At 45.0% G+C, this 21,981-nt stretch overlaps 1 protein-coding gene across 2 annotated transcripts in view; it reads right to left on the bottom strand.

Annotated features, from left to right (window-relative positions):
* Wdr59 (WD repeat domain 59) overlaps positions 1–21,981 on the bottom strand; it is a 64,768-nt gene that overhangs the window by 16,839 nt on the left and 25,948 nt on the right. Inside the window, exons 11-21 of one of the 2 annotated variants that reach the window (XM_050143909.1) lie at positions 21,270–21,349; positions 19,371–19,524; positions 19,148–19,272; positions 17,186–17,350; positions 15,647–15,742; positions 15,333–15,489; positions 14,385–14,454; positions 11,750–11,903; positions 8,166–8,222; positions 2,308–2,441; positions 957–1,038 (exon numbers count right to left, since the gene is read on the bottom strand). In XM_050143909.1, coding sequence (XP_049999866.1) covers positions 957–1,038; positions 2,308–2,441; positions 8,166–8,222; positions 11,750–11,903; positions 14,385–14,454; positions 15,333–15,489; positions 15,647–15,742; positions 17,186–17,350; positions 19,148–19,272; positions 19,371–19,524; positions 21,270–21,349 — 1,274 coding nt within the window. The remainder of the gene's footprint in view (positions 1–956; positions 1,039–2,307; positions 2,442–8,165; positions 8,223–11,749; positions 11,904–14,384; positions 14,455–15,332; positions 15,490–15,646; positions 15,743–17,185; positions 17,351–19,147; positions 19,273–19,370; positions 19,525–21,269; positions 21,350–21,981) is intronic. The other variant, XM_050143910.1, reaches the window with a different exon arrangement.

Genomic DNA, 21,981 nt, shown 5'->3' with positions numbered 1-21,981 from the left:
CACATTTTAAATGGACAGGCTGCAGGGATACAGGCTGTGTCTCAGTAAAGGAGTTCACAGAACAACACAGGGGAGCTACAAAGAGCTACAAAGTGTAAGGAATCTTACACTTTATAAGTACTGACATTTTATTTTTATTTTTTTATTTTTTTGGGGGGGTGATTTTTTTTGACATTTTATTTTTAAAAGTTGTATTAATATTGTATTGTGTGTGTGTATGAGTGTTTTGCCTTCATGCATGGACATGTATCATGCACATGCCTGGAGCCAGAATAGGAAGTCAGATTCCCTGGGACTGGAGTTACAAAAGGTTGTGAACAGCCACGTGGGCGCTGGGAACTAAACCAGGGCCCTCTCTGAGAGCAGCCAGTGCTCTTACAACTAAGCCACCTCTCCAGCCCCATGATGTCATACATTAAAAACTGAACATCTCTACCTAGAACACTCTGATAAATCTTCTTATGAAAAATTCTTTAAAGTTTTTTAAAAAAAATAATTGAAGTAAAATGACAAAGACACAGATGCTCAAGTTTAGGATCTGACAGTCACCATGGTACCAAACTATGGCAGTCACTGTGGTACCAAAATACAACAGTCACTGTGGTACCAAACTACAACAGTCACTGTGGTACCAAAATACAACAGTCACTGTGGTACCAAACTACAACAGTCACTGTGGCACCAAAATACAACAGTCACTGTGGCACCAAAATACAATCACTGTGGTACTGAAATAGAAACACTCATAGTTTAAGGGAAAAAAAAAAACACTTAAGGATCTCCCCACTTAGCACTAATAAGAAAAATATCCAGGGTAAAGGTTTAGGAAGCTGCTCCAGCCCTACAGACAAGCAAAGAAAATCAAAAAGAAACTTCAAAATAGGGGGCACACCCTGTGAATGTCACTAACTCGTAAGTGTTGAGGCCAGAACGTCACCAACAGGAATTTGCAGTACCTGGACAAGATCCTTCCTTCCAACAAGCATGGCCGAAGCGGCGTTCTTCTGACAGGTCTCCTGAGTGTCGTTCACGTTCAGTCTGAAATTAGAGCAGAAAAGACTAAGAAGGCTTCTACTTTAATTTCCCAAGAAAGACTCCTGCTTTAGTGGACTAGAAAGTGCCTCTTTGGTTGTCACTCAAATCTGACAGGAAGAGAAGAATTAATTAGAGCTGGTGCTACCAGGCTGTGGGTGCCCACCTGAGGGGAGGGAAATCACTTGCCACTTTCAGGAAAGGAGGAGGCAGTAAGAAAAACACTAATTTGCCACCAACTTTTCTGTTGAGTTCCCAAGGTTTGGGATTTAAATATATGAAAACTAACTATGATGTCCACATAAAAAGTATCACACTGTGAGTTTACTACAAAAGAAAACACTTCCTGTTAGTGTTCAAGCTCAGGAGAACTTAGGGGGCCTGTAGGCCAGACTCCACATGCTGACCACTCTGTTCCTAAGGGCTTCAACCAAAATAACTCTGCTTTGATTTGCTTTACATATTGGGTGTGTGTGGTGGTCTGAATAGGAATGGCCCTCATAGACCCATGGGTTTCAGCACTTGGTTCATAGGGAATGGCACTATTAGGAGGTGTGGCCTTGTTAGAGGAAGTGCGTCACTAAGGGGTGGACTTTGAGGTCTCAGAAGTTCAAGCCAGTTCACTTCCTGCAGCCTGAGGATCAAGATGTAGAACTCTGAGCTCCTTCTCCGGAGTCATGTCTGCCTGCATGCTGCCATACTGCCCATCATGATGATGATGGACTAAACCTCTGAAACTGTAAGCCAGTCCAATTAAATGTTTTCCTTTATAAGAGTTGCCATGGTCATGGTGTCTCTTCATAGCAGCAATAAAACCCTAATTCAGTGTGGGAGGCAGAATTCTCAGATGGTCCCCAGAATTCCTGGGGAATTATTTTCATGATTATATTATTAAGCACTTGACCTGGAGTCTGCCAAAAGGCAGAATATTCCATGGGGCCTAGGTCAGACAGGACCTTCAAAAAAAAAAAAAAAAGTTCTATGCTGGTCTCAAAGAAAAATGTGCCAAGTGCTCTAGAGCTAAGCACTGGAAGAGAGCATGGTGGAACCAAGGTCATGCTTGCAGTTAGCTGAGATCCTGGGCAAGGAGGGCTCACTGAAGCTAGGTTCCCAAGCTACAGGAACAGAGAGGCAATAAAGGCATAGGGTGTGAAGCTGCAGCTTGGGTCAATTTGTTAGGCACCAAAACACCAACATCCCTCAAAGTGTTTAAAACTTAGAAAAGGTCTGCAGATCTTAACAACATGCTCGGTGTACCTGTACTTCAGAACTTACATGTACATCTCTCCCAGGGACTTGTGAACAGGAAGGAGGCAGGAAACATCCTGAATGATAACCTTCCCAGCAGCCTTAATGGGTCGATTGCCAGAGTCCGATCCTTCCCGCTTACTTTTCCACCTCCTTGATTTCTAGGGGAGACGACAAGATGTGACTAATGGGACCCTGGAGAGCGGAAGCCTACAGTTGCAGAGCACATCATATTGGGTCATTGGTAATTTGCAGAGACTTTAAATTACATCATGCCCACAATTACATGAATCAGCATCTGTAGGAAGTAAAAGGATAACAAATGGCACCAAGCTCTTGATCCAAAATCCTAACAGAACAAGCACCTACTGCAGGGCTATTTACATTCTGCAGGTGCTCAAAAAATAGACACCAGGAAGCCAGAATTAATTAATTAATTTTAAAAATAGCAGGTAAAGAAGTTAGTAAATTGGGGGGGAGGTGCTTTAAAGTGTTCAATACTAGGTTCAAAGTTCTTGCCTGAAACGATTCAGAGCTTTTTTTCTTCTTAGACAATTTCAACAGGATTTGCTGATATTATAATTCAGACATGGCAAGTATGGGCTCTGCAAACCTTAATATATGAAGACAGAAAAACTTGGCAGCACAAGAATTGCCTTGTTTTTTAGCAGGCCTGAATTACTTCTAAAGGTCAAAGTTACTTGGTTGGGGAACTGGGTAACAGACATAGGAGAACATGAACACACGCTTCAGCTCCCAGAGTCGTCCCAGCAAGTGGCGGTGGGGAATCTGCTCATGTGGAATGAGAAATGTCCTGGGAAACAAAAGGCAGCAGAGTGTAGCCCCATCTGATATCTTCAAAATGACAACCAGTCACAGGAGCAATATCCTACTTTATTTCCAAAAATTAAAAAAAAAAAAAAAGAGGTCACCAAAGTCATTCAACTAAGCAAGGGAGCAACACGTTTACTAACAAAGGAGGCATAAGGAGCAACTGAAAGGGGCCTGCAATCTGACATCAGAAAACTAAGGTGCTGTGTGGCCTGCCTCGGTATAGCCCTAGGCAATTTGACACTAGTGAATCATTTGCTGTGGACTTAGAGCCTCACCCGCATCGCTCTTTCTGTGCTTACTGGTAACCTGTGGCTAGCGCGAGCTCTGTCACCCAACCTCAGGAGGTCAGGAAGGGTCTGATGAGAAGACGGATGCAACCCCAAAACTGCAGTGATGTTCTGTAAGTGTGCATAAATGGTCAGGAACCATCACTCGTCACATCACCCACACATTCGCTTTTCCACTAGTGATTCTGTATCATCATTCTTTCATGACTCAGTCTAGGTCTAAATCCAGGCATTTCTGATCACTGATGTCCCAACCAATGTTCCAGGTGTCCACTGCATTAACTTCCCATACAATTAATAGGTCCTGAGACCCACTAAATGTGATCCAGTGAGGCAGGCTAGCTGGAACATCTAGGAAGTGTTTATAAGAGAATCACTATCCATCTGGAGCCACAATCCTCTGGATCTTAAGAAGCAGTTCTGTTACTATTTGTTACTTCTCCACACCTCTTGACTCTTCAGTGCAGGGGGAACCTGGGTCTATTTTTACAAGGTAAGCCCCCAGGCTTCTACATGCCCTGATTACCTGAAGAATAACTATGTCCATACTCCAGCACTACTATCCTGTCACCCAGTTGTGTTCACTTAAAGGAAGGACATGTCAGAGTGGGCTGGAGCCAGGCAGTGCTACCTGAGCTGAGGCGGAAGCAGTCACGCGAGCACTCAGTGCGGGACCAGTTGCAGGGAGGGTAACTTAGGGCATGGCTATCCGATGGAGTAGCACAAAATGCTTGACTAGCCAGAAACTATATGCCCTCGGATCCCTGACAATTGACCATTTCAAATGAGATCTAGGATGCTGGATTAAAAAAAAAAAAAATTCTGACTATGCGAGATAGTTCAGTGATGGAAGATTCTTACTGTCCAGCCTGACAACCTGAGTTTGATCTCCAGAACCCATGCAGTGGAAGAGGAGACCTGACTCCCACGGCTGTCCTCTGAACTCAGATGTGTGACACATTTACACACGTGCACACGAGTGCACATACACACATAAATGTGAGAAGCTTCACTTTTCATTTCTATGCTACCAAGAGTCCATCTGGAAGGGAATGGGATCCATCTAGTGTCTCTTCTGGGTTGGACAGACGGCTTCTAAAGCACTGTAAACACGAAGTCACCGTGGCTCCTTAGAAAAGGGAAAATGATAAGAGCTTGAACAACCTAGCCACTCAGAGCGTCACTTAATTATACAGCTGAGGCGAACGGAGGCCTTGTGAGGGCGGGTGGGCCCACAAGCTTCCAGAGTACACTGGAAATAACCATCTTCCCTGACTCTGAAAGCAAACCTAACAAAAGCACATTACTAATTATACAAAGGCGCATGTGCCAGGAGTGGCTCATTTGCAAGACTAGCTCATTTGGCAACAGATCACGAAACAAGTGCAAGTGTCCCAATATCTGACTCTGGATTTAAAGACTTTTCTATTTTTATTACAAGTGTTGGTTCTTGCTGAGCCAGCAGGTGCCTCGCTGCAGCTCCATGAAATGGGGGCATTACCTCCATTTTGTAAACGGAAATGTGAACCTTATACAATGTCATGGTTATGGAGCTGAAATTTGAATAGGTCTGTCAAACTGCAATGCTCGTGTGTGTGTGTGTGTGTGTGTGTGTGTGTGTGTGTGTGTGTGTGTGTAAGCCAGAGACCAACATCTGGTATCTTTCTCCATTAAACATTTTGTTTTTGAGACAGTCTCTCACTGGACCTGGGGCTCACTGATTGGGACACTGGCTGCCCAGTAGCCTGTCTCTTACACCCAGTGCTAGAGCTACACACACAGACCTGGTCCTGTGCCTGGCTTGCACACTGGCACTAGGGATCTGAACATGGGTCCTCAGGCTTGTGTGGCAGGCACTTTACTAAGCCACACACCCAGCCCTGGCTAAGCACGTTTGTGTTAACTTGCTTTTCAGTACTGAGTGGGATTTTAAGAATCAACAAAGGAAAACTCGGTCCTAATTAAGCTGTCAGTAAATACATAAATAGTTCGGTCTGTCTTTAAGGAGATCAATTTCTGTAAATAAAGAGACTGACATTTGATTCTAGTGGTGCTAACCCTAAAACATCCTCTGTAATTACTTTTTCTGTGACTTATCTCTCAACACCATGACTGTATCCTGCTAAATCAGGGTAGTTTGCTGAAGGCCTTGTTTTCTCCTTAAAATCTCACAGGAACTCCAGAGCCACTGCTGTTTGCCCAGCTGTGAAGCAACAGCACCAGGATTTCTCTTGAGATTCTGTTGCTTAAGAGGCTAGTGACACAGTTTTCCCTGGGACAAGCCAGATTCAGTCAATGATACTTTGTCTGAAGGGTTTCAGGCTGGCCTTGAGAATGTGCCTCCCGGTTGCACGTGTGTGTGTGTGTGTGTGTGCGCGCGCGCGCGTGTGCGCACACGCGTGTGTGTGAGTGCATGTGTGTGTGTATGTGTGCACGTGTGTGCAGCATGTGATCTTTTCTGGGTTTGTTAAGATTAGGCATCTAGAAGAAAAATCAGAGTCCAAAGAGATATCTTAAGACTCTTCCCCTTTTTGCAGACCAATAGAAACAAACAAATGTGAGCTACCAACCCCTTAGGAAAAACAGAAAGGCAATGGTTTTCATCAACCTTCTACAAATGTCCCTCACTGAACTGCAGAAATTCGTCTGTATTTCCTGGAACTGCATGAGACAACAAGCTTCTAGGAGTTTCCATCCAGTATGTCGTGGGTGTCTACGAAATGACCTCACACAGCTGCCTCAGCCTGTAATAGAAGGTTCTCCAACCTAAGGCTGCCCGAATTTTAGCTGCTGCTAGCGATAAACCGTAAGTGTGGTCATGGGACAGCACCAGTGTTTTGTGTCTGTGGGCTTCTCTTTGTTTTGGCCCTTTCATTGTTGCTGTTTTGTTTGTTTTATTCTAGGAAAAAATAACTGCAAAACAGTGTCTAAAATCCTACAGGGGCAAAACAGGTGGTTGTTTTTTTTTTTTTTTAATTTTGTAGGGTGGCAGTTTTAAATGTCTCCCCTTCAGGACGCAGGGATCATTCAGTGAGCCACTGGATGGTCAATTATTCTAGAGATTCAAACATAACAAAACTGCCTAAACGAAGAAACTATAAATCTTGAAACAGAAGTTAGCTGGGGCCTTAAGTCCTGGCTGCTCCCTGATGAGAAGGTGAATAAGTTTTTCAGGGAATTTCCTACAACTCTGGGTAATAAGAAACAATTCTACACCATCCACTTTCCCTAAACCTAACGTTCTCCCTAATACCTTCGGGTACTTTAGCGCTGTCTGCTGTCTGCTCAGCTGTCAAGTGACATCACTGGCTTTCTCTTGGGCTTCTCTGCTTGGAGAGAACACGGACATACAAGGTTGAGGTGTAGTTACTCTGTCCAGGTCAGGGAAGGGCACCATGGTCTAAAACGTGGCCCCTCGCCCTCCTGCACTGCTCCAGTCCCATTCTGACAGGTCTCAAGGTGGAGTCCTTTCTGTACAGCAAAATGGGTACCTCTAGGAGGCCAGGCCTCTGCCCTGCCCTTGGGTCTTTTCAGTGCTCCACCAACAGAATAAGCCCTTCCTCACAGATGTCATGAGAAGAGACTGAGGAGGAGAGACAAAGCAAGGCAGACAGGTTATCGCATGACGAGCTCTGGGAGGCCCCTGTGCACACCCTGGGGAGGGGGTCGTGGAGGACAGCAGAGGACAAGGTAGAAGGGGCCGGATGGAGGGAGCGCTACATGACAACCACTAGTGTCACCACTACAATCCAAGGCAACATCGATGCCAGTAAATGGGTTAAATGTAAAAACAGCCCAAGAATAAGCCACCAACTGCTTCGCAGCAACCCCGTCAACAATGCATAATCAGCAGAGTGGGCAGCGAGTCAAATGAGCTCCTATTTAAAGAGCGGTGGAAACCAGCGAAACTCAGCAAGGGAGCGACAGAAGCAGCTCTCCGAGGAAAGAGGCTGTGCTGGCGGCTCTACCTGAGAGCTGCTGAGCAGAGGTTCTTGCTACTCCAGGCTCTTGCTTTCAACTGGTTTTTGTAAGACAGGGGTATTGGTCTGTTGTTCTAAACGTTCTTTATAGCAAACAAAATTGACACTGGCCTCAAGGCTGCCTTAGGCCACCTGGGTACCACTGAAACATGAAGGGGGTGGGAGAGGAAGACAGAAGAAGGGAGATGGCCAATAGGAATGAGCAGGAAAGGAAGGAGAACACAGGATGCCCACAGCGAATTTCATTATGAATGCAAAATACTATGGTAAGAAGAAAAATTTGTTCCAGAAAATTCCTGAAGGATAAAACCAGCTCAGGTAGTACGCCAATGAAGCAAGTAGGTACTTCCCTGTCTGATCTGGTCTGAGACTATGAAACAGAGGCTAAATGGCAGAAGTCTCTTCTATCTTCCTCTGCTCCCCCCCCATGCCAAAGATAGGTGTTGGAAAGCTCCATGCAATTTGCAGAAGTGTCCCAAATGATATCAGGTGAGCTGAAGTCATTTGATCAGGGTCCCTTCCAAGAACCCAGCAGTGAGTTTCATCTGCAAAGAAGCCCATTCATGATCCTTAGGCATTTACCATTTGAAATACCATATCTGGCAAGGGGGCAGTCCTTGGTGCCTGCCTCCCCAGGGGGAAAATTTTAGTGTCGCTGGTCCTGAACAACCAGCCAGCCTGTCTGTTATTCGGGTTCCTCAAAGCCAGGCAGGTGGCATTTTATTCTTGGGCCTTTGGTAGAGACAGGATTAGTCAAGGAGAGCATTTGCACAGCGCACAGTACCGGGAAGTCGTTAATTGCTTGTATGGACCAACGTCGCCGGGCAGAGCGAGGAGACATCTGTGCGTGAAAACGTTACACCCAGGAAAAGGGAAGAAAAACACCAAGAAAATTAAAAGGGAAAAATATAGAATAAAATGAAAGTTTCCCCCACATCTGATGGATTTATAGGTATATCTGCTCCAAAATGGGAAGTGGGGTGACTGAAAAGGCCGAGCCTGAGCTGGCAGCGCCTGCATCCCTCTCCTCCCCCCCCCCACCGGCCTCACGCCCAGCTTCCTTCCGTTATGTTGCTCCCTAGCCACTGTCCAGGGTATAAGGAGGCCAAAGTCAGCACAGCTCTGACCAAGGAGCCCAGGGGAAGGTAGGAGGGGCTCTGACAGGACTAAGGTCCTGCTGCAAGTGGAGAAATAGGAAAGATAGTCTCCCCTTCACCTCACAGCTGTGGGGAACACAGCAGAGCACACTCTTGCTCCTAAAGCACGTCTTCAGTAGGCTCAGTGCCCAGTGTGCCTGGGGAGCAATGAGGCAACTGCACGTCTCAGCACTGGGGCTGAACACTATTTTCAGAGCAATGCCGGGGAAGGAGGGGCTAAGCTGAGGAGGGAGCTCTCCAGGCGCTCCAGCTAGCCAAGGGGGTCTGCACAATACCAGACTGTTTCTCTGTTACCTGAAAGGCCTCTCCAGCTACTTACACAGAGCTATTTTAACAGCATAACCTGAAGCAGAGATGAGAGGCTGCAAAATCTGAAAGGTACCTGTAGGTCGATGCTCCGTATTTATTAGAAGTTCTAGACTGGCCACTATTTCTTTGGCTGGTAATCACTGGCCTATTTGCCAAGTCTGTCCTTGTGAACATCTGTGCTTTACGACTTATAGGAAACTTGATAGATCTTTAGGTCACTCATACTTTTAACTTTTTGGTAGGTGAATGCAAATTCAACCTAAACTGGGCAGATTAAAAACACAAGAGAAATAAACCACTGTCTTTAGGCGCTGCATGAGACCCTGCAATCTAGAGCAATTCCTTCTTCATAGGCCTTTGCCAGGCACATCAGCCCTTCCACCTCCCTCATCTATAGCTCTCAGGGGCAGAGATCTACAAGGACATAGAAGTACACCGGAGAAAATGTGGACACACAAGATTTCAGTTAGCTGGAAACATTTCCAGACCAAAAATAATAAAATGAAATCATTTCTCCTGAGGAGAAAACAGTCCTCAAGAATTACTGACCTCTGTGAGAAAGACAAGGCCGCCTAGGGAAGCCAGCATGGGACTTCCATTACTTTAGCTGCCCTGCTCTATTTAAACAGAATAAAGCATGAACGAGCGGCAGGGAGAGAGAAGGTTATTTCAAATTTCACAGAACAACTGACATTTGTTTTGGGCATCTTAAATACACTGACCACATGAAACTTTAGACCAAAAGTGGCCAAACAGAAGCAAGTGTCCAGAATTTACCTTCATAATTATTAATATGCCATTCTTTAAATGTGTCTCCCTCCCTCAGGGACCAGAAGGTCTTACAGTCTTCTGGTTTTTTTTTTTTTTTTTTTTTTTGACTGGGGTACTTGTTAATTCTCTAAACTACACATTTATGACCAGATAACATTATTGTGCACATGGTATACAGCAGCACAAGAGTTTCATGCTACACTGTGATAAAAAAAAAAAAGTGTTCCCCATTTTATCTGGTTGCTATGTAAAAATAAACCCTTCCTATGTCAGATCAGACTACCAGAACAGCCCATTTCCTGTAGAGAAAAGCAGTCTAGAAACTGCCCCATGCTGAGATCTCCTAGTCCTTCCCAGCTGCAGCATGAGCAGCCACATGCTCTCCTGGTGCTTCTTTAGGAACACAGTGCTGGTGGCTAACGGGGCCAGATCATCTTAATCGTGAATGCCGGCATCACCGATGACTCTGTCCTGGAACCACAAGCACTCTGAGTAGATGGGCTTTATTGTGAGCACCAAGTCAAATATGTAGGCCAGTCTATGCTAGCCAATCAAACTGCAAGTCGGGTGGTAGCACACGACGTGAATCAAAGAGGCATTCAGAACTGCCTCTGACTCGGCGACCTCTTCAAACCAGCCCTGATACGAAGTAAAACCCTCATTTACCTAACCCTAAGTGGCTCTGAAGCCAACCGAATGCTCCAACTAGCAAACCTTCTACCCAGTTACCAGATGTCGTGCAGAAAAGGGGGGACAGGAGCTCTTTTTTTTTTTACGTAAATGACTTTGGGGAGATAAAGTTTGGTGGGTGTTTGAGGACAGTCTGTGACAGCCAGCAGGGCAGAACCCCATCAAGGAGAGGAGGAGAGGGAGTGTGGGGAGTGGCAGGCAGGCAGGAAGGCAGCTAGAACTATACTCCTGCTTGACTAGATGGCTTGGCCCAAGACTGGATTAGTGCCAATATCAGCTGCTGCCTGACTTCAGCCACATAAGCCCTGAGACTAGAACTAGTCACAGCTGGCCAGCCATCAGAGGGAGTTGGAGGCAAACTCCACTGCAACACATAAAGATACCTAAAATACTTGATAGAAAAACCATTTTTTTTTATTTTAAATGATTCTATTTTTAAGGCTGATTTTAACTACTGGCAGAGATTTCCCATTTTAAAGGAAAGCATGAAGAATCTTAAGGACAGAGTGTGTGCAGTGTGCAGTATGTCAGCAGAAACACCGAGTGTTCAGGCCTGTCAGTGCTGACGCCAGGCCCTCACTGGCAACACAGAGAGACTTCTAGGCATTCTGGGCTCAGCAGGTTCCTTCCCGCCAAATGATAAGTCCTGTAGGGACTGCATTCTTTAAGAATCCCAGAAAAGCCAGGCGTGGTGGCACACACATTTAATCTCATCACTCAGGAGGCAGAGGCAGGTGGACCTCTCTGAGTTCCAAGCCAGTCAAGGTTAACAAAAACAAAAACAAAAAAAACAAGGCTGGAGAGATGTCTCAGAGGTTAAGAGCACTGACTACTCTTCCAGAGGTCCAGAGTTCAATCCCCAGCAACCATATGGTGGCTCACAACCATCTATAATGAGATCTGGTGCCCTCTTCTGGCCTGCAGGCATACATGGAGGCAGAATGTTGTATACATAATATAATAAATAAATATTTTTTTAAAAAATTAAGGGCAAGTTCACGTAATTTTTGTTCCGGCTGATCCACTCTGGAAAACCTAGAGATCAGGTAGTCCCAAATCCACCGAGACCTCCAGCCTTCAGCAGCTCTCGCGTGTGGACAGGCGTCAGGACATCGGATATCACGGAAGAACTGAAGTTAATTATTCTGCCTGATATGTGGGAATCAATTCAACGGATGGGATTGCCAGGACAGATTTTAAACAAGGAGTAAAGTGCACTCTTTACAGCTCCGGTAAAAGAACGAACCATTTCTCCTTCTACCCCACAGTTTACAATATTTCAGACCAACTGAGAGCAACAAAGCCGTGACTTTCTGATATAAACTACGAAAGTGAAAGACTACCAGGGGATTACTAATTTAGCTACTGTCCATGGAACGCAGGGGACAGGAAACAAGAAAGCAGATGGCTAAGAATCCAAGGCAATGGCTCAGATACTTACCCGTTCCTTATAGTAGAAGGAGCTGATGGAGACCTGCTCTTTCTCACTGCGAGTTGGGCTCCCACTGTACAAACGCAGGTTCCCAGGGGCCTCGGTGCGGATTTTCATTGGTGCAATCAAGCCAGTGTGGTAAGCAGAGAGGGCTGAGAGAGACCTGTGGTTGGAATGAGTGTTATTCATATTGGCTGTAGCCTCTAACCCTGAGTAACATTCTTCTTAGGAATTGAATGAAACCAAGGGCATGGAACGGGAAGAGTAGGGGAATCCAAACAAAGAAACAAAATCAATCAGCTTTTAGAGATGAAAACTTCAGACTGCAGAAGCAGATTCTTCCATGACTATATACACAGAAAATACAGAGGACTCCAAAAACTACTAGACCTAACTAGTGGCTTTAGATACAAGGCTAATCTACAAAAAATCTGCTGTGTTTTCAGATACTAGAAATAATCATTTGAGGGCCAAAAGATGGCTCAGCTGGTAACGACACATGTGCACTCACACACATAGCTCGGCTAATAAAGACACACACACACAAACAGACATAAAAAAATTTGAAAAGTTTTAATTTTTATTTATTATCAAAACACATCAAATAGCCAGAAATAGGACTCACACTTGTAATCCCAGTCCTAGGGGAGCTGAGACAGAAGAGCTACTATGAGTTCAAGACCAGGCTGGGCTATAGTGAGTCTCAAGGCAGTCTGAGCTATTGAGGGAGGCCCTGCCTAAAAAAAAAGATGAAAAAAATATGCACTATTCCTAAGAATCATTAAAGAAGATACATAACAATGGAGAGACACAGCACACCAGGGATGAAAAGATTCCACACTGTCAAAGCATCATCTTGAGCATACCTCTAATCCCAGCACTTGGGAGGCAGAGGTAGGCGGATCTCTGTGAGTTTGAGGCCAGCCTGGTCAACAGAGGGAGTTCCAGGACAGTCAAGGCTACACACAGAGAAACCCTGTCTTGAACAATCATTTAAAAAAAAAAAAATTTATCTTAAGTGATACGCAGAGTCAGTATAATTCCAATCAATACGAGCAGGCACTGTAGAAACTAACAAGCTGAGAAAATTTTGTGGAGGTACAAAGGCCAAGAGTAGCCAACAAAAAAGCTGAACAAAAATAACGTTCGAGAACTTACTCTACCAAATTTTAAGATTTATCACAGAAGGCTACATTCTGAGACATAAGACATGGGGAAAGACGGATAGGTCCGAAAATAACTAGGGTGCCGGAACAGATGACCACTTTTCAGCCATACAGGAAGGCAGGCTGCATAAACGGTGCTAGAACCAACCGTTGACTTCTATTAAATAAAACAAATGTCCACCTTTCCTCACATAATGAACACCAAAGAGACTGAGACCATGGACCTTAAACAAGGAATTTAAAGCTACAGACTCTCAGAAGAAGGTGCAGAAGGGCATTTTTGTGACCTTGATGTAGACTGAGGTTTGCTCTCTCTCTCTCTCTCCCTCTCTTTCTTTCTTTTTGATATAATACAAAAATCACTAACCATAAAATTAAAAAATGATGAATTAGACAGCATCAAAATTGAAAACCCTGTTCACTGAATGCTATTAAGGAAGGAGGAAAAAACAGCCACATATTCGAAAAGAATCAATGCCTACATCCAGCAAAAGATCTGCAATCAAATAGATAACTGCACAAATACGCAACACGGCGCCTGGGACTTGAACAGACACATCACAAAAGGAGACGCCCAAATGGCCAATAAGCACACAGAAGCTGCTCATATCATTAGTCATCATCGTGGAAATGCAAATTAAAGCAACGAGATAATATTTCCCACCCACCACAATGACAGAAGTTGAACAGATTGGCAATACAGAGAGAAGACGTGGAGCAATCAATCCTGTGAGCCTTCAGTTGAGAAGGGGACAAACGCCCTCCCCACCGAGCACACTTCTCCAAGCTGAACAGACATCTGACCTGTGACTCGGCAGTTTCACTCCTTGGGTCAGGAAATCAGTGTATCCATGAAAGAAGAAAAAAGGGGTGTGTGTCTAGTTTATTTTTAATAGCCCCAAATGGGAAATGATCCAAATATCCATCAACGGAACGAATCACCCTGCACTATGTTCACACAATGCAATTACTGACCCATGCAGCCATTCACACCAAGTTCAATAACATTAAATTGAACAAAGTAAGTCAGATACAAAACAGTTCATGCTACATGATTCTAATTCAATGAAGTTTAAAAACAGGCAAAACTAAAAGAAGGTGACAGATGTCAGGGCAGTGGTTTCCTGTGGAGCTTGGCAAAGGGACCAGGAGTTTTTAGGGGTCAGGACAATGTTTTTGTCAGGGAGTAAAACACTTAGAAAGAATTCCTCTTTCCCGTCCTAGTCCTGGGGGTGGGACTAGGCCCCGTACATGTACTAGCATGAGGCTTACAACCCAGCCCAAAGCTTCCTGAACAACCGCTTTCATCAAGCTGTCTTCCCAGTGCTTTGATACTAACCTTACAGGAGAAACAAGTTAACGAACCTCAGTCTTTGAAGAAAGAATCTCCTAAGAGGAATTTCACTGGAGAACTGAAATGAACTTTGCAGAGAGACCCTGAGATGCAGATGTAAATTCCTGCTGTGTCACAAACTCACCTAGGAGTAGGCTCTGTTGGAGACACTGTGCGATGCATCGTCATGGGCCTTGTGAAGTACACCAGGTAACCTGACAAAGGAGACACATAAGCATGGTGGAATCAGTGAGCTGGACATGGGAATCCTAAGGCAGGACTGGGTAGTCTTTTTGTTCTTTGAGACAGGGTCTCACTACGTAGCCCAAGTTGAACTAGAATTCACAGCGAGCCTCCAGCCTCATCATATTAAGAACTGGGATTAAGGCATGATTAATGCCTGAATTAATAACTACTTAAAAATTTGGTGGTACTAAGGACTGTACATGGGGCCTTGCACATGCTAAGCATTCTTACCACCAGCCAGGCAGGGTTTTTTTTTTTTTTTTTTCTATTTCAGTATACCTGAGGCACATCTCCACAAACTGCCAAGGCTCGTGACTACACTGATCCTTAAAAGGAACAACGTGAGAGTCTACAAGATCCAGGAGAGGTAAATGAATCAGGGATCTAAGTAGATGCAAATTCGGGATCATCAGAACTAAATCAGTGAAGACTTCAATTATGGCGAACATTCTTTTTTACAAAGACTTATTCATTTTATTTATGTGTCCATGTATGTGTCTCTGTATGTGTATGCTATGTATGTCCAGAGGCGCCTGTTGAGGCCCAGAGAGCACATCAGATCCCTCAGAGCTGGAGGTTCAGGTGGTCGTGAGCTGCCGTGTGGGTCCTGGGCACTGAACTTGAGTCCCCTGGAAGAGCAGCAGGAGCTCTGTACTGCTGAGTCATCTCTCTGGGTCCCTGGTAAATGTTCTTAGGCTATATCCACAGACACCAATTTAGCATTACACCATATGTTGTTTTGAGCTCTTGCAAAGTTAAAAACAAACATTTTCTGATAATTATGCAGAAAATTAAATTTCTTAGCTACACTCCTTCAGAGTTAGAGTCAAAGAACAGAGAGACCTACCTGCTCCACAGAACCTGGCCCCGGAGGTCCTAGGAAAGGGAACATTGGCATCCTGGTATGACCCGTAGGCAGTGGTCACCCGTGCAAATGTTGGTAAGGGTGGTGTGACCGAGTTTGGGAGGGCAAATGGGTTGCTAGAAGCACTGTCCTCTTGGTTCTGAAATCAAAGACAAACACACTAGAGCCCGCAGCCCATCGTTAAGTTGGATTACAAAACAGCAGTGCAGTACTACAACTGGAGCAGGGGTCTCGGGGATAGGAACTGCACCACGACACTAAAGCTCAGGCTGGCCCAACAAGTTCACATTTCCCACCACAAAAGACTCAAGGCAGGAGACGAGCTGGCGCAGGCACGGCTCCAAACAGCTCTGGTTGCGTTTCACTTTCTGCAGGGAGGTGTCCTTTAGGATCTGGAAAAGACCCAAAACACCATCAGGGAGATAATCATACGTCCATATGTTTCATGCGTGGTTTTATTCTGCAAAGACGCTGGAAGCATGCTGGCATTGGGCGGGTGGCGCATGGTCAGGCCTGAGGCTTCTTCTATCGGTTCCCATAGGGGCTCAAGGGAAGAACTTTCCTGAGCCATACACAAAATGACTATTCTTTCTTTCTGGTGAGTTCTACACAGCTCTACTTCCACACATGAGATATCTCATCATTTTGGACAAACAATCACTGAGTTGGAGAGAAAACTTCTGAGTGATATAAGCCAGGGCAAAGACTTCTATTTTTATCCATTAACGGTGACCTCCAGCATTATAAGGTACATGCTAGGGATATGAACTGGACCACTGTTGCCACTGCCCGCACAGACCACAGGGAGTGTGCCTCCTCCAAACTCACATTTGCTGCAAGGAGAGAGTTCACAACAGTACAGAAGGCTTTATACCAAAAATAAAAGGTGTAAAGTATCTCATTTTGGGGGTCAACCCAGAGAATAATGTAGACCAGGCTGGTCTCAAACTTGCTATTTAGCTTAGCTGACCTTGAACTCTTGACCTTCCTGCTTCCCACACGAGGACTGTACCACCCTGTCTGGCTCATTTTCACTAATTATATGTTGACATATTACTTTAGATGTGCTGAATTAAATAAAATACCATTAAAATTAATTTATCTTAAGATTATTTTACACACACATCAGCTTCTGAACCCACAGGGCTCCTTTTCTGAGATTTTTTTTTTTCTTAAGATTTATTTATTTATTTATTATGTATACAGTGTTCTGCCTGCATGTATGCCTGCAGGCCAGAAGAGGGCAGCAGATCTCATCATGGTTGTAAGCCACCAGGTGGTTGCTGGGAATTGAATTTAGGACCTCTGGAAGAGCAGCCAGTGCTCTTAATCTCTGAGCCACCTCTCAACTCTTCCCCAGCCCCACCCCGACCTTTTCTGAGATTTTTAAATGACTATATTTTTTTCCTATCAAATACTTTTTAGCTTCAAAATCTATCTTGCCTATTCTTTCTAGATAACTGAAGCTGCCAGCTGAGAGCATCCCCTCAGACTAACACCGAGCTCTAAATGCTCAAGCACGTTCCCTATGGTTCATGTATTTGCACGCAATATTTGTGAAACCCTTCGTATCCAACATTTGTAAAAGCTTTTCTGAAGAAAAGTCAGTTTTCATTAGAATTCCAAAAGATATCTATACCCACCCCTTCAAGAAGGCAGGTTAAGAACCCTGCCCGCCTGCTGACTGCACCAAGGGGGAGGCCAGGACAGCAGCTATGCAGCAGATGCTGCAGCATCAGGCAACTTCTAAATCTCACTGATCCCGGTCTGTGCTCACCCTAGCAATGCCCGTGCTGCAGACTCAAGGAGAACTTACAGCTGGGAAGCAGCCTTACCTTCAGCAGCTTGGCCTTCACGGCAGACGTGATGGTGGTAGGGTTAATGAACTGGAAAGACGGAGCAGCATTGTTGGGGTACTGTGCTGGGAACGTTACCAGCATCTTGACACGGTGGTTGCTACAATGCACAGACACAGTGCAGCTCCTGTCTGCAGCGTCCATCTGCAAGACACAAGTCCAAGATGGAGACAAACTACAAAGGATTTTCAAAGGAAAATACATTTTCCTTGTCATATTGTGCTGTGTTTTATTTGCAGTGCTGAGCCTCAAACCTGAGGCCTTGAACAAGCAGACAAGTAGCCACCCCCCCCCCCCCCCCCCCCCCCCCCCCCCCCCCCCCCCCCCCCCCGCCCAGCCACACCCTTAGCAGGATACAAGTGGACTTTAATGAGCAATATAAATGCTCAGGCTCCTAGTCACTGAATAAAAGGAAAGTGCCTATAAAAACAAGTGAGTCTGAAAGATAGTTCATTTTCAGAACAGATTTTTAAGTTTTAGTACTTATTAAAATAAATAAAATATATATTTTATTTTATACATATGGATATGTCTGTGCACCACCTATGTGCCTGGTGCCTTCAGAAGGCAGAAGAGGACCCAGGTTCAATTCTCAGCACCCGCATGGCAGTTCACAGTTGTCTGTAACTCCGGTTTTGGGGAAATCTGAGTGCCCTCTTCCGACCTCTGCAGGCACTGTACACATGTGGTGCTCAGACACACATACAAACAAAGTACCCATACACATAAAACTTTTTTTTAAATTAAGATTTTAAAAATCAAAAACAAATATTATCGCTTCCCACCCAACAGCTGCTGGCCTTTGAGGTCATTTTGTATCTTGGGTCTCAGTTTCCTCGTCTGTAAAGCACAGTGAAACTACACATTACAGGATGGCGTGGAAGACCGAACAAATCACAGCACTGCAGAACTTACCTGTCTATAGTGCAGTAACTCTGAGTAAAAGAAAAATTAATAAGGCTTTAAAATCCCTTCCTGGAGTGACACTCAGTTCTCTGACGCAAAGAATTTTGAAATACACACACACACACACACACACACTCTGCTCTATGTTGCCAGGCCAATCCAAGGCTTCTCAGAGGCCCTGATGAAACCGCAAAAGGAACCTAGTTTTCTGTCCTTGCCAAGGGGCAGACTAGGCATGGTCTAGTCTGGAGCTGGGACCTGGGCCTTGAATGAGTCAGGGTTTGGGTTCCTGGGAACTTGGCTTTTCCCTTTGAAGAAACTGAAGTTATCAGTCCCAAGGTTGCTGTGTGGTCAGTCTGTGATGTGCTGTGATACCTTGTATTTTCCTTGTGCAATATCGCTTGATTAGCATCTTGCTGACTTGGTCCCATTTCTCCCCCTGGAAACAGTAGAGAAGATGCTGGACTTCTTAATAAGTCCGCTTGGCAAAAGACATAGATTTCTGTCTTCTCCATCTTCATTTCCTGGCCATGTTCTCCTCAGGACTTGTCACTGAAGAATAACCTTCTGTCCCAGGTCTGTTTCAAGTGCTTTGGTCACCTTCTTACTCTGAATTTACATCAGGGAAACTAGCTCACAAAGGGAATGTGGAAGAGACTTAGGAGATCGGCTCCACAGTCTGCTCTGCCATTAAGCTCATAATCTTGTCAATCAATAGCCTGCCCGGAGCAAACATCGCACAGTGAAATAAGGGGATGGAGAGATGAGATGCTGTGGCACATGAGCTTCAAAAGCGTCTGCATTGTAAACCCCCTATTTCTTTAGAAAACCTAGGAATTAAAAAAGAAGCCTGGTGCTAGAGAGGTAGCTCAGCAGTTAAACACGCTTCCTGTTTTCCCATAGGACCAAGGTCCAGTTCCCAGCACCTGTGTTGTGCAGCTCAAACTTCCTCTAACTCCAGTTCTGACAGACCCATCACGCATACACCCACACACTGCACCCACAAGCATGAAGTACATGAGTATTCTGACTCACCTCCACATTGACATTCCGGATTTGCACGTTGATCAAGGAGAATTCCTGCTGCAGAGTCTGAGGCAGGCCTAATTGGTCTGGTTTCCTCTCTTCCAGCAAGCTGCTGGGAGGATCTTCCTTTAAGGCTAGCAGGAGAGACAGTCAGTGTTGGAAATGTTTTAGACAATGAGTGAGTTCTGGGGTATGGGCCACGTAACTCTGGGATGCACAGTGGAGCCCTCACCTAAGACATCAGCTGCAGTACCGTCTTCCTCTCCGTGGCTAGAGCTGGGCTGGTGATCTGTGTCTTGAGTGTGCAGGGTCTTTTCTGGTTCCGGCAGGAGAGAAATGCTCTCAATGAACTCATCAACACCGTCCAGTATGTCATTGGCACAGAGCTGAAAGCAAGGGCAGAGGGTGGGGTGGAGAATACGGTTCAGTGTTAAAGTGCTTGCCTAGCATGCACAAGACCCTGGGTTTGACTGACAGCAGCACCAAAAACTACAACAACAAAACATAAGGGTGAAGATGTAGAGCTAGAGAGGTAATGGAAATGGGCACTATGTTTTGTCTTAAATAGCGGGAATTATAAAGGACAGGTTTTGTGTGATATTTGTGTTCTGACAGATTGCCTGGAGATCAGAGGGTGGAGCTAGCCGGCTACTAGTTAACCATAAGGCCAAGCGGCAGTGGCTCACACCTTGAATCCCAGCACTCGGGGGAGGTGGAAACGGAAGTGATAAGGTGGGGTGCAGACAGGATCTCAGTCCTTTTGGATGCAGGAAGAAGAGAGGTAGAAAACAGCTAGCGACTGCTCCTGCTTCTCTCAAATCTTCCAAATTTTTACCCCATATCTGACTCCTGGTTTGTATTGATTAAGATTCATTAGATTGCTGGGTGGTGGTGGTGTACACCTTTAATCCCAGCATTTGGGAGGAAGAAGCAGGTGGATTTTCTGTGAGTTCGAGGCCAGCCTGGTCTACAAGAGCTAGTTCCAGGACAGGCTACAGAGAAACCCTGTCTTGAAAAACAAAAACAAAAAGAGATTCATTAGATTAGCACTTCAGACAGGGAATGTGTCAGCTAAGAACTATCATAATCAAAATGGATTTTACCCATCACCAACGTTCCCTGGTTAAATACAAAGAATAATACGCTCTATTACCCCACTCTAGACATTTCCATCATGATCAGAATAAAAATGCCGAGAAAAAAAAAAGATCAATTTAAATTCCAAGTCTTAATGGAATTATTCAGCTAAGTCACAAGCAAAGATACCATAACCCTAAGCATTTGGATCAAATATATGTTCTGGAAAAAACAGATTTAAATAAAAAGCAATGAGATAATAGGACTTAACCAAAATGCTCAGGTGGCATTAGACACAGTGCTGTGAATTTCACCCAGCATTTCCCATCAGTCCTGGAGGAGCTGGTGTAAGAAACGCTGTTGGATATGAAACACCAATGAGCTGAGTTTCTCACCATCAGGAGAGCCAGCCACCCGGCGAGAAGACTGTCCCATGACTGCTCAGAGCGGCATGCCAGGTACCACGTCCACTCACGTACAAAACAAATGCTCATATATGAAAACACTGGAAGGCGCCTCATAGGGAAGCTGGTGCTGATGGGTGAAGGGGCTCTGAACAGAGCACAAGGGCAGGCTTCTCAAAGCATTGAGAAGAGACAGAAATGAAGGGCTAAGCCACTGCTCAGTATGGTACCCATCCTGTCTCATACTAGGACAAGAGGGAAAAAATAGTCTTTAGCCTCAAAGTGCAGAATACTTTGGTTCCTTTTTTTGTTTGTTTGTTTGTTTGGTTGGTTGGTTGGTTTTTCAAGACAAGGGTTTCTCTGTGGCTTTGGAGCCTGTCCTGGAACTAGCTCTGTAGACCAGGCTGGTCTCGAACTCAGAGAGATCCGCCTGCCTGCCTCTGCCTCCCCTCCCGAGTGCTGGGATTAAAGGCGTGCATCACCCGGCTAATACTTTGGTTCTTAAAGACTCCCAAGCCAGTGTGGCATACCGAGCCGCCAGCCCTCCACAGGCATATAAATGTCAGCATTTATTCTCTAATTTCTTGTATCTTTTGGTTCGATTTCTGGTGTATCACTTGTATTTCTCTACAATAGCGCTGAATACATACCCTCTGCATTTGGTAATCCACCCGCCACATCCTCAAGGTCTGATCCCGAGACCACGTGACAAGTTGGTAGTCCTTGGACCCTAGAAATCATCAAATAAAAATCCTAAAAACAAACCCTCTAGATCTGACATCCATTTGTTATAGGCAGGGATGGAGTGAAAGTGACTCATTCATTCATTCATTCACTCACTCACTCACTCACTCACTCACTCACTCACTCACTCAGTCATGCGTATGTGTATACAGCTCACAAACTGCTACTGAACATCTCAGCCTATGGTAGATACCTGCCTAGGCCCCAGAGCAGTAGCATGAAAAAAATCATCTATCTTTATAGAGCTCAAGGTCCCAGTGGTGGGAAAAGACCCGCGAGTAAACAGGTGATAAAATACTGGCGGTGATGAGAAGCGAGATTAACACCGGAGAAGAGGCCAGAGGCTGAAGAGAGCTCTTTTCAGCTAGGACTCCCTGGGGAAGTCCCATGAGAGCAGAAACAGAAATGAAGTGAAATAATAATTGGCAAATTAGCAGACAGAGAGGGATGCTAAGACCTAATGTCACCGAGACTTCCGCCTCTGCAAATGTGCTCCCGAGGAGCTGGGAGGAAGGGACTCGTCTGCAAACGTGAATTGTATTCTGCGCATCGGTGAGTCTCAGAGCTCAGAGCAGTTCTATAAAGTAAATAATCAACCTGTCAACACTCTTAATTGGC

The sequence above is a fragment of the Alexandromys fortis genome, unplaced genomic scaffold (genome assembly GCF_014885135.2).
Source record: "Alexandromys fortis isolate MF-2015 unplaced genomic scaffold, M_Fortis_MF-2015_v1.1 scaffold_1, whole genome shotgun sequence".
NCBI classification, from domain to species: Eukaryota; Metazoa; Chordata; class Mammalia; order Rodentia; family Cricetidae; genus Alexandromys; species Alexandromys fortis.
The sequence above is the reverse complement of the archived record's forward strand: the minus strand, read 5'-3'. Positions and strand labels throughout refer to the sequence as shown.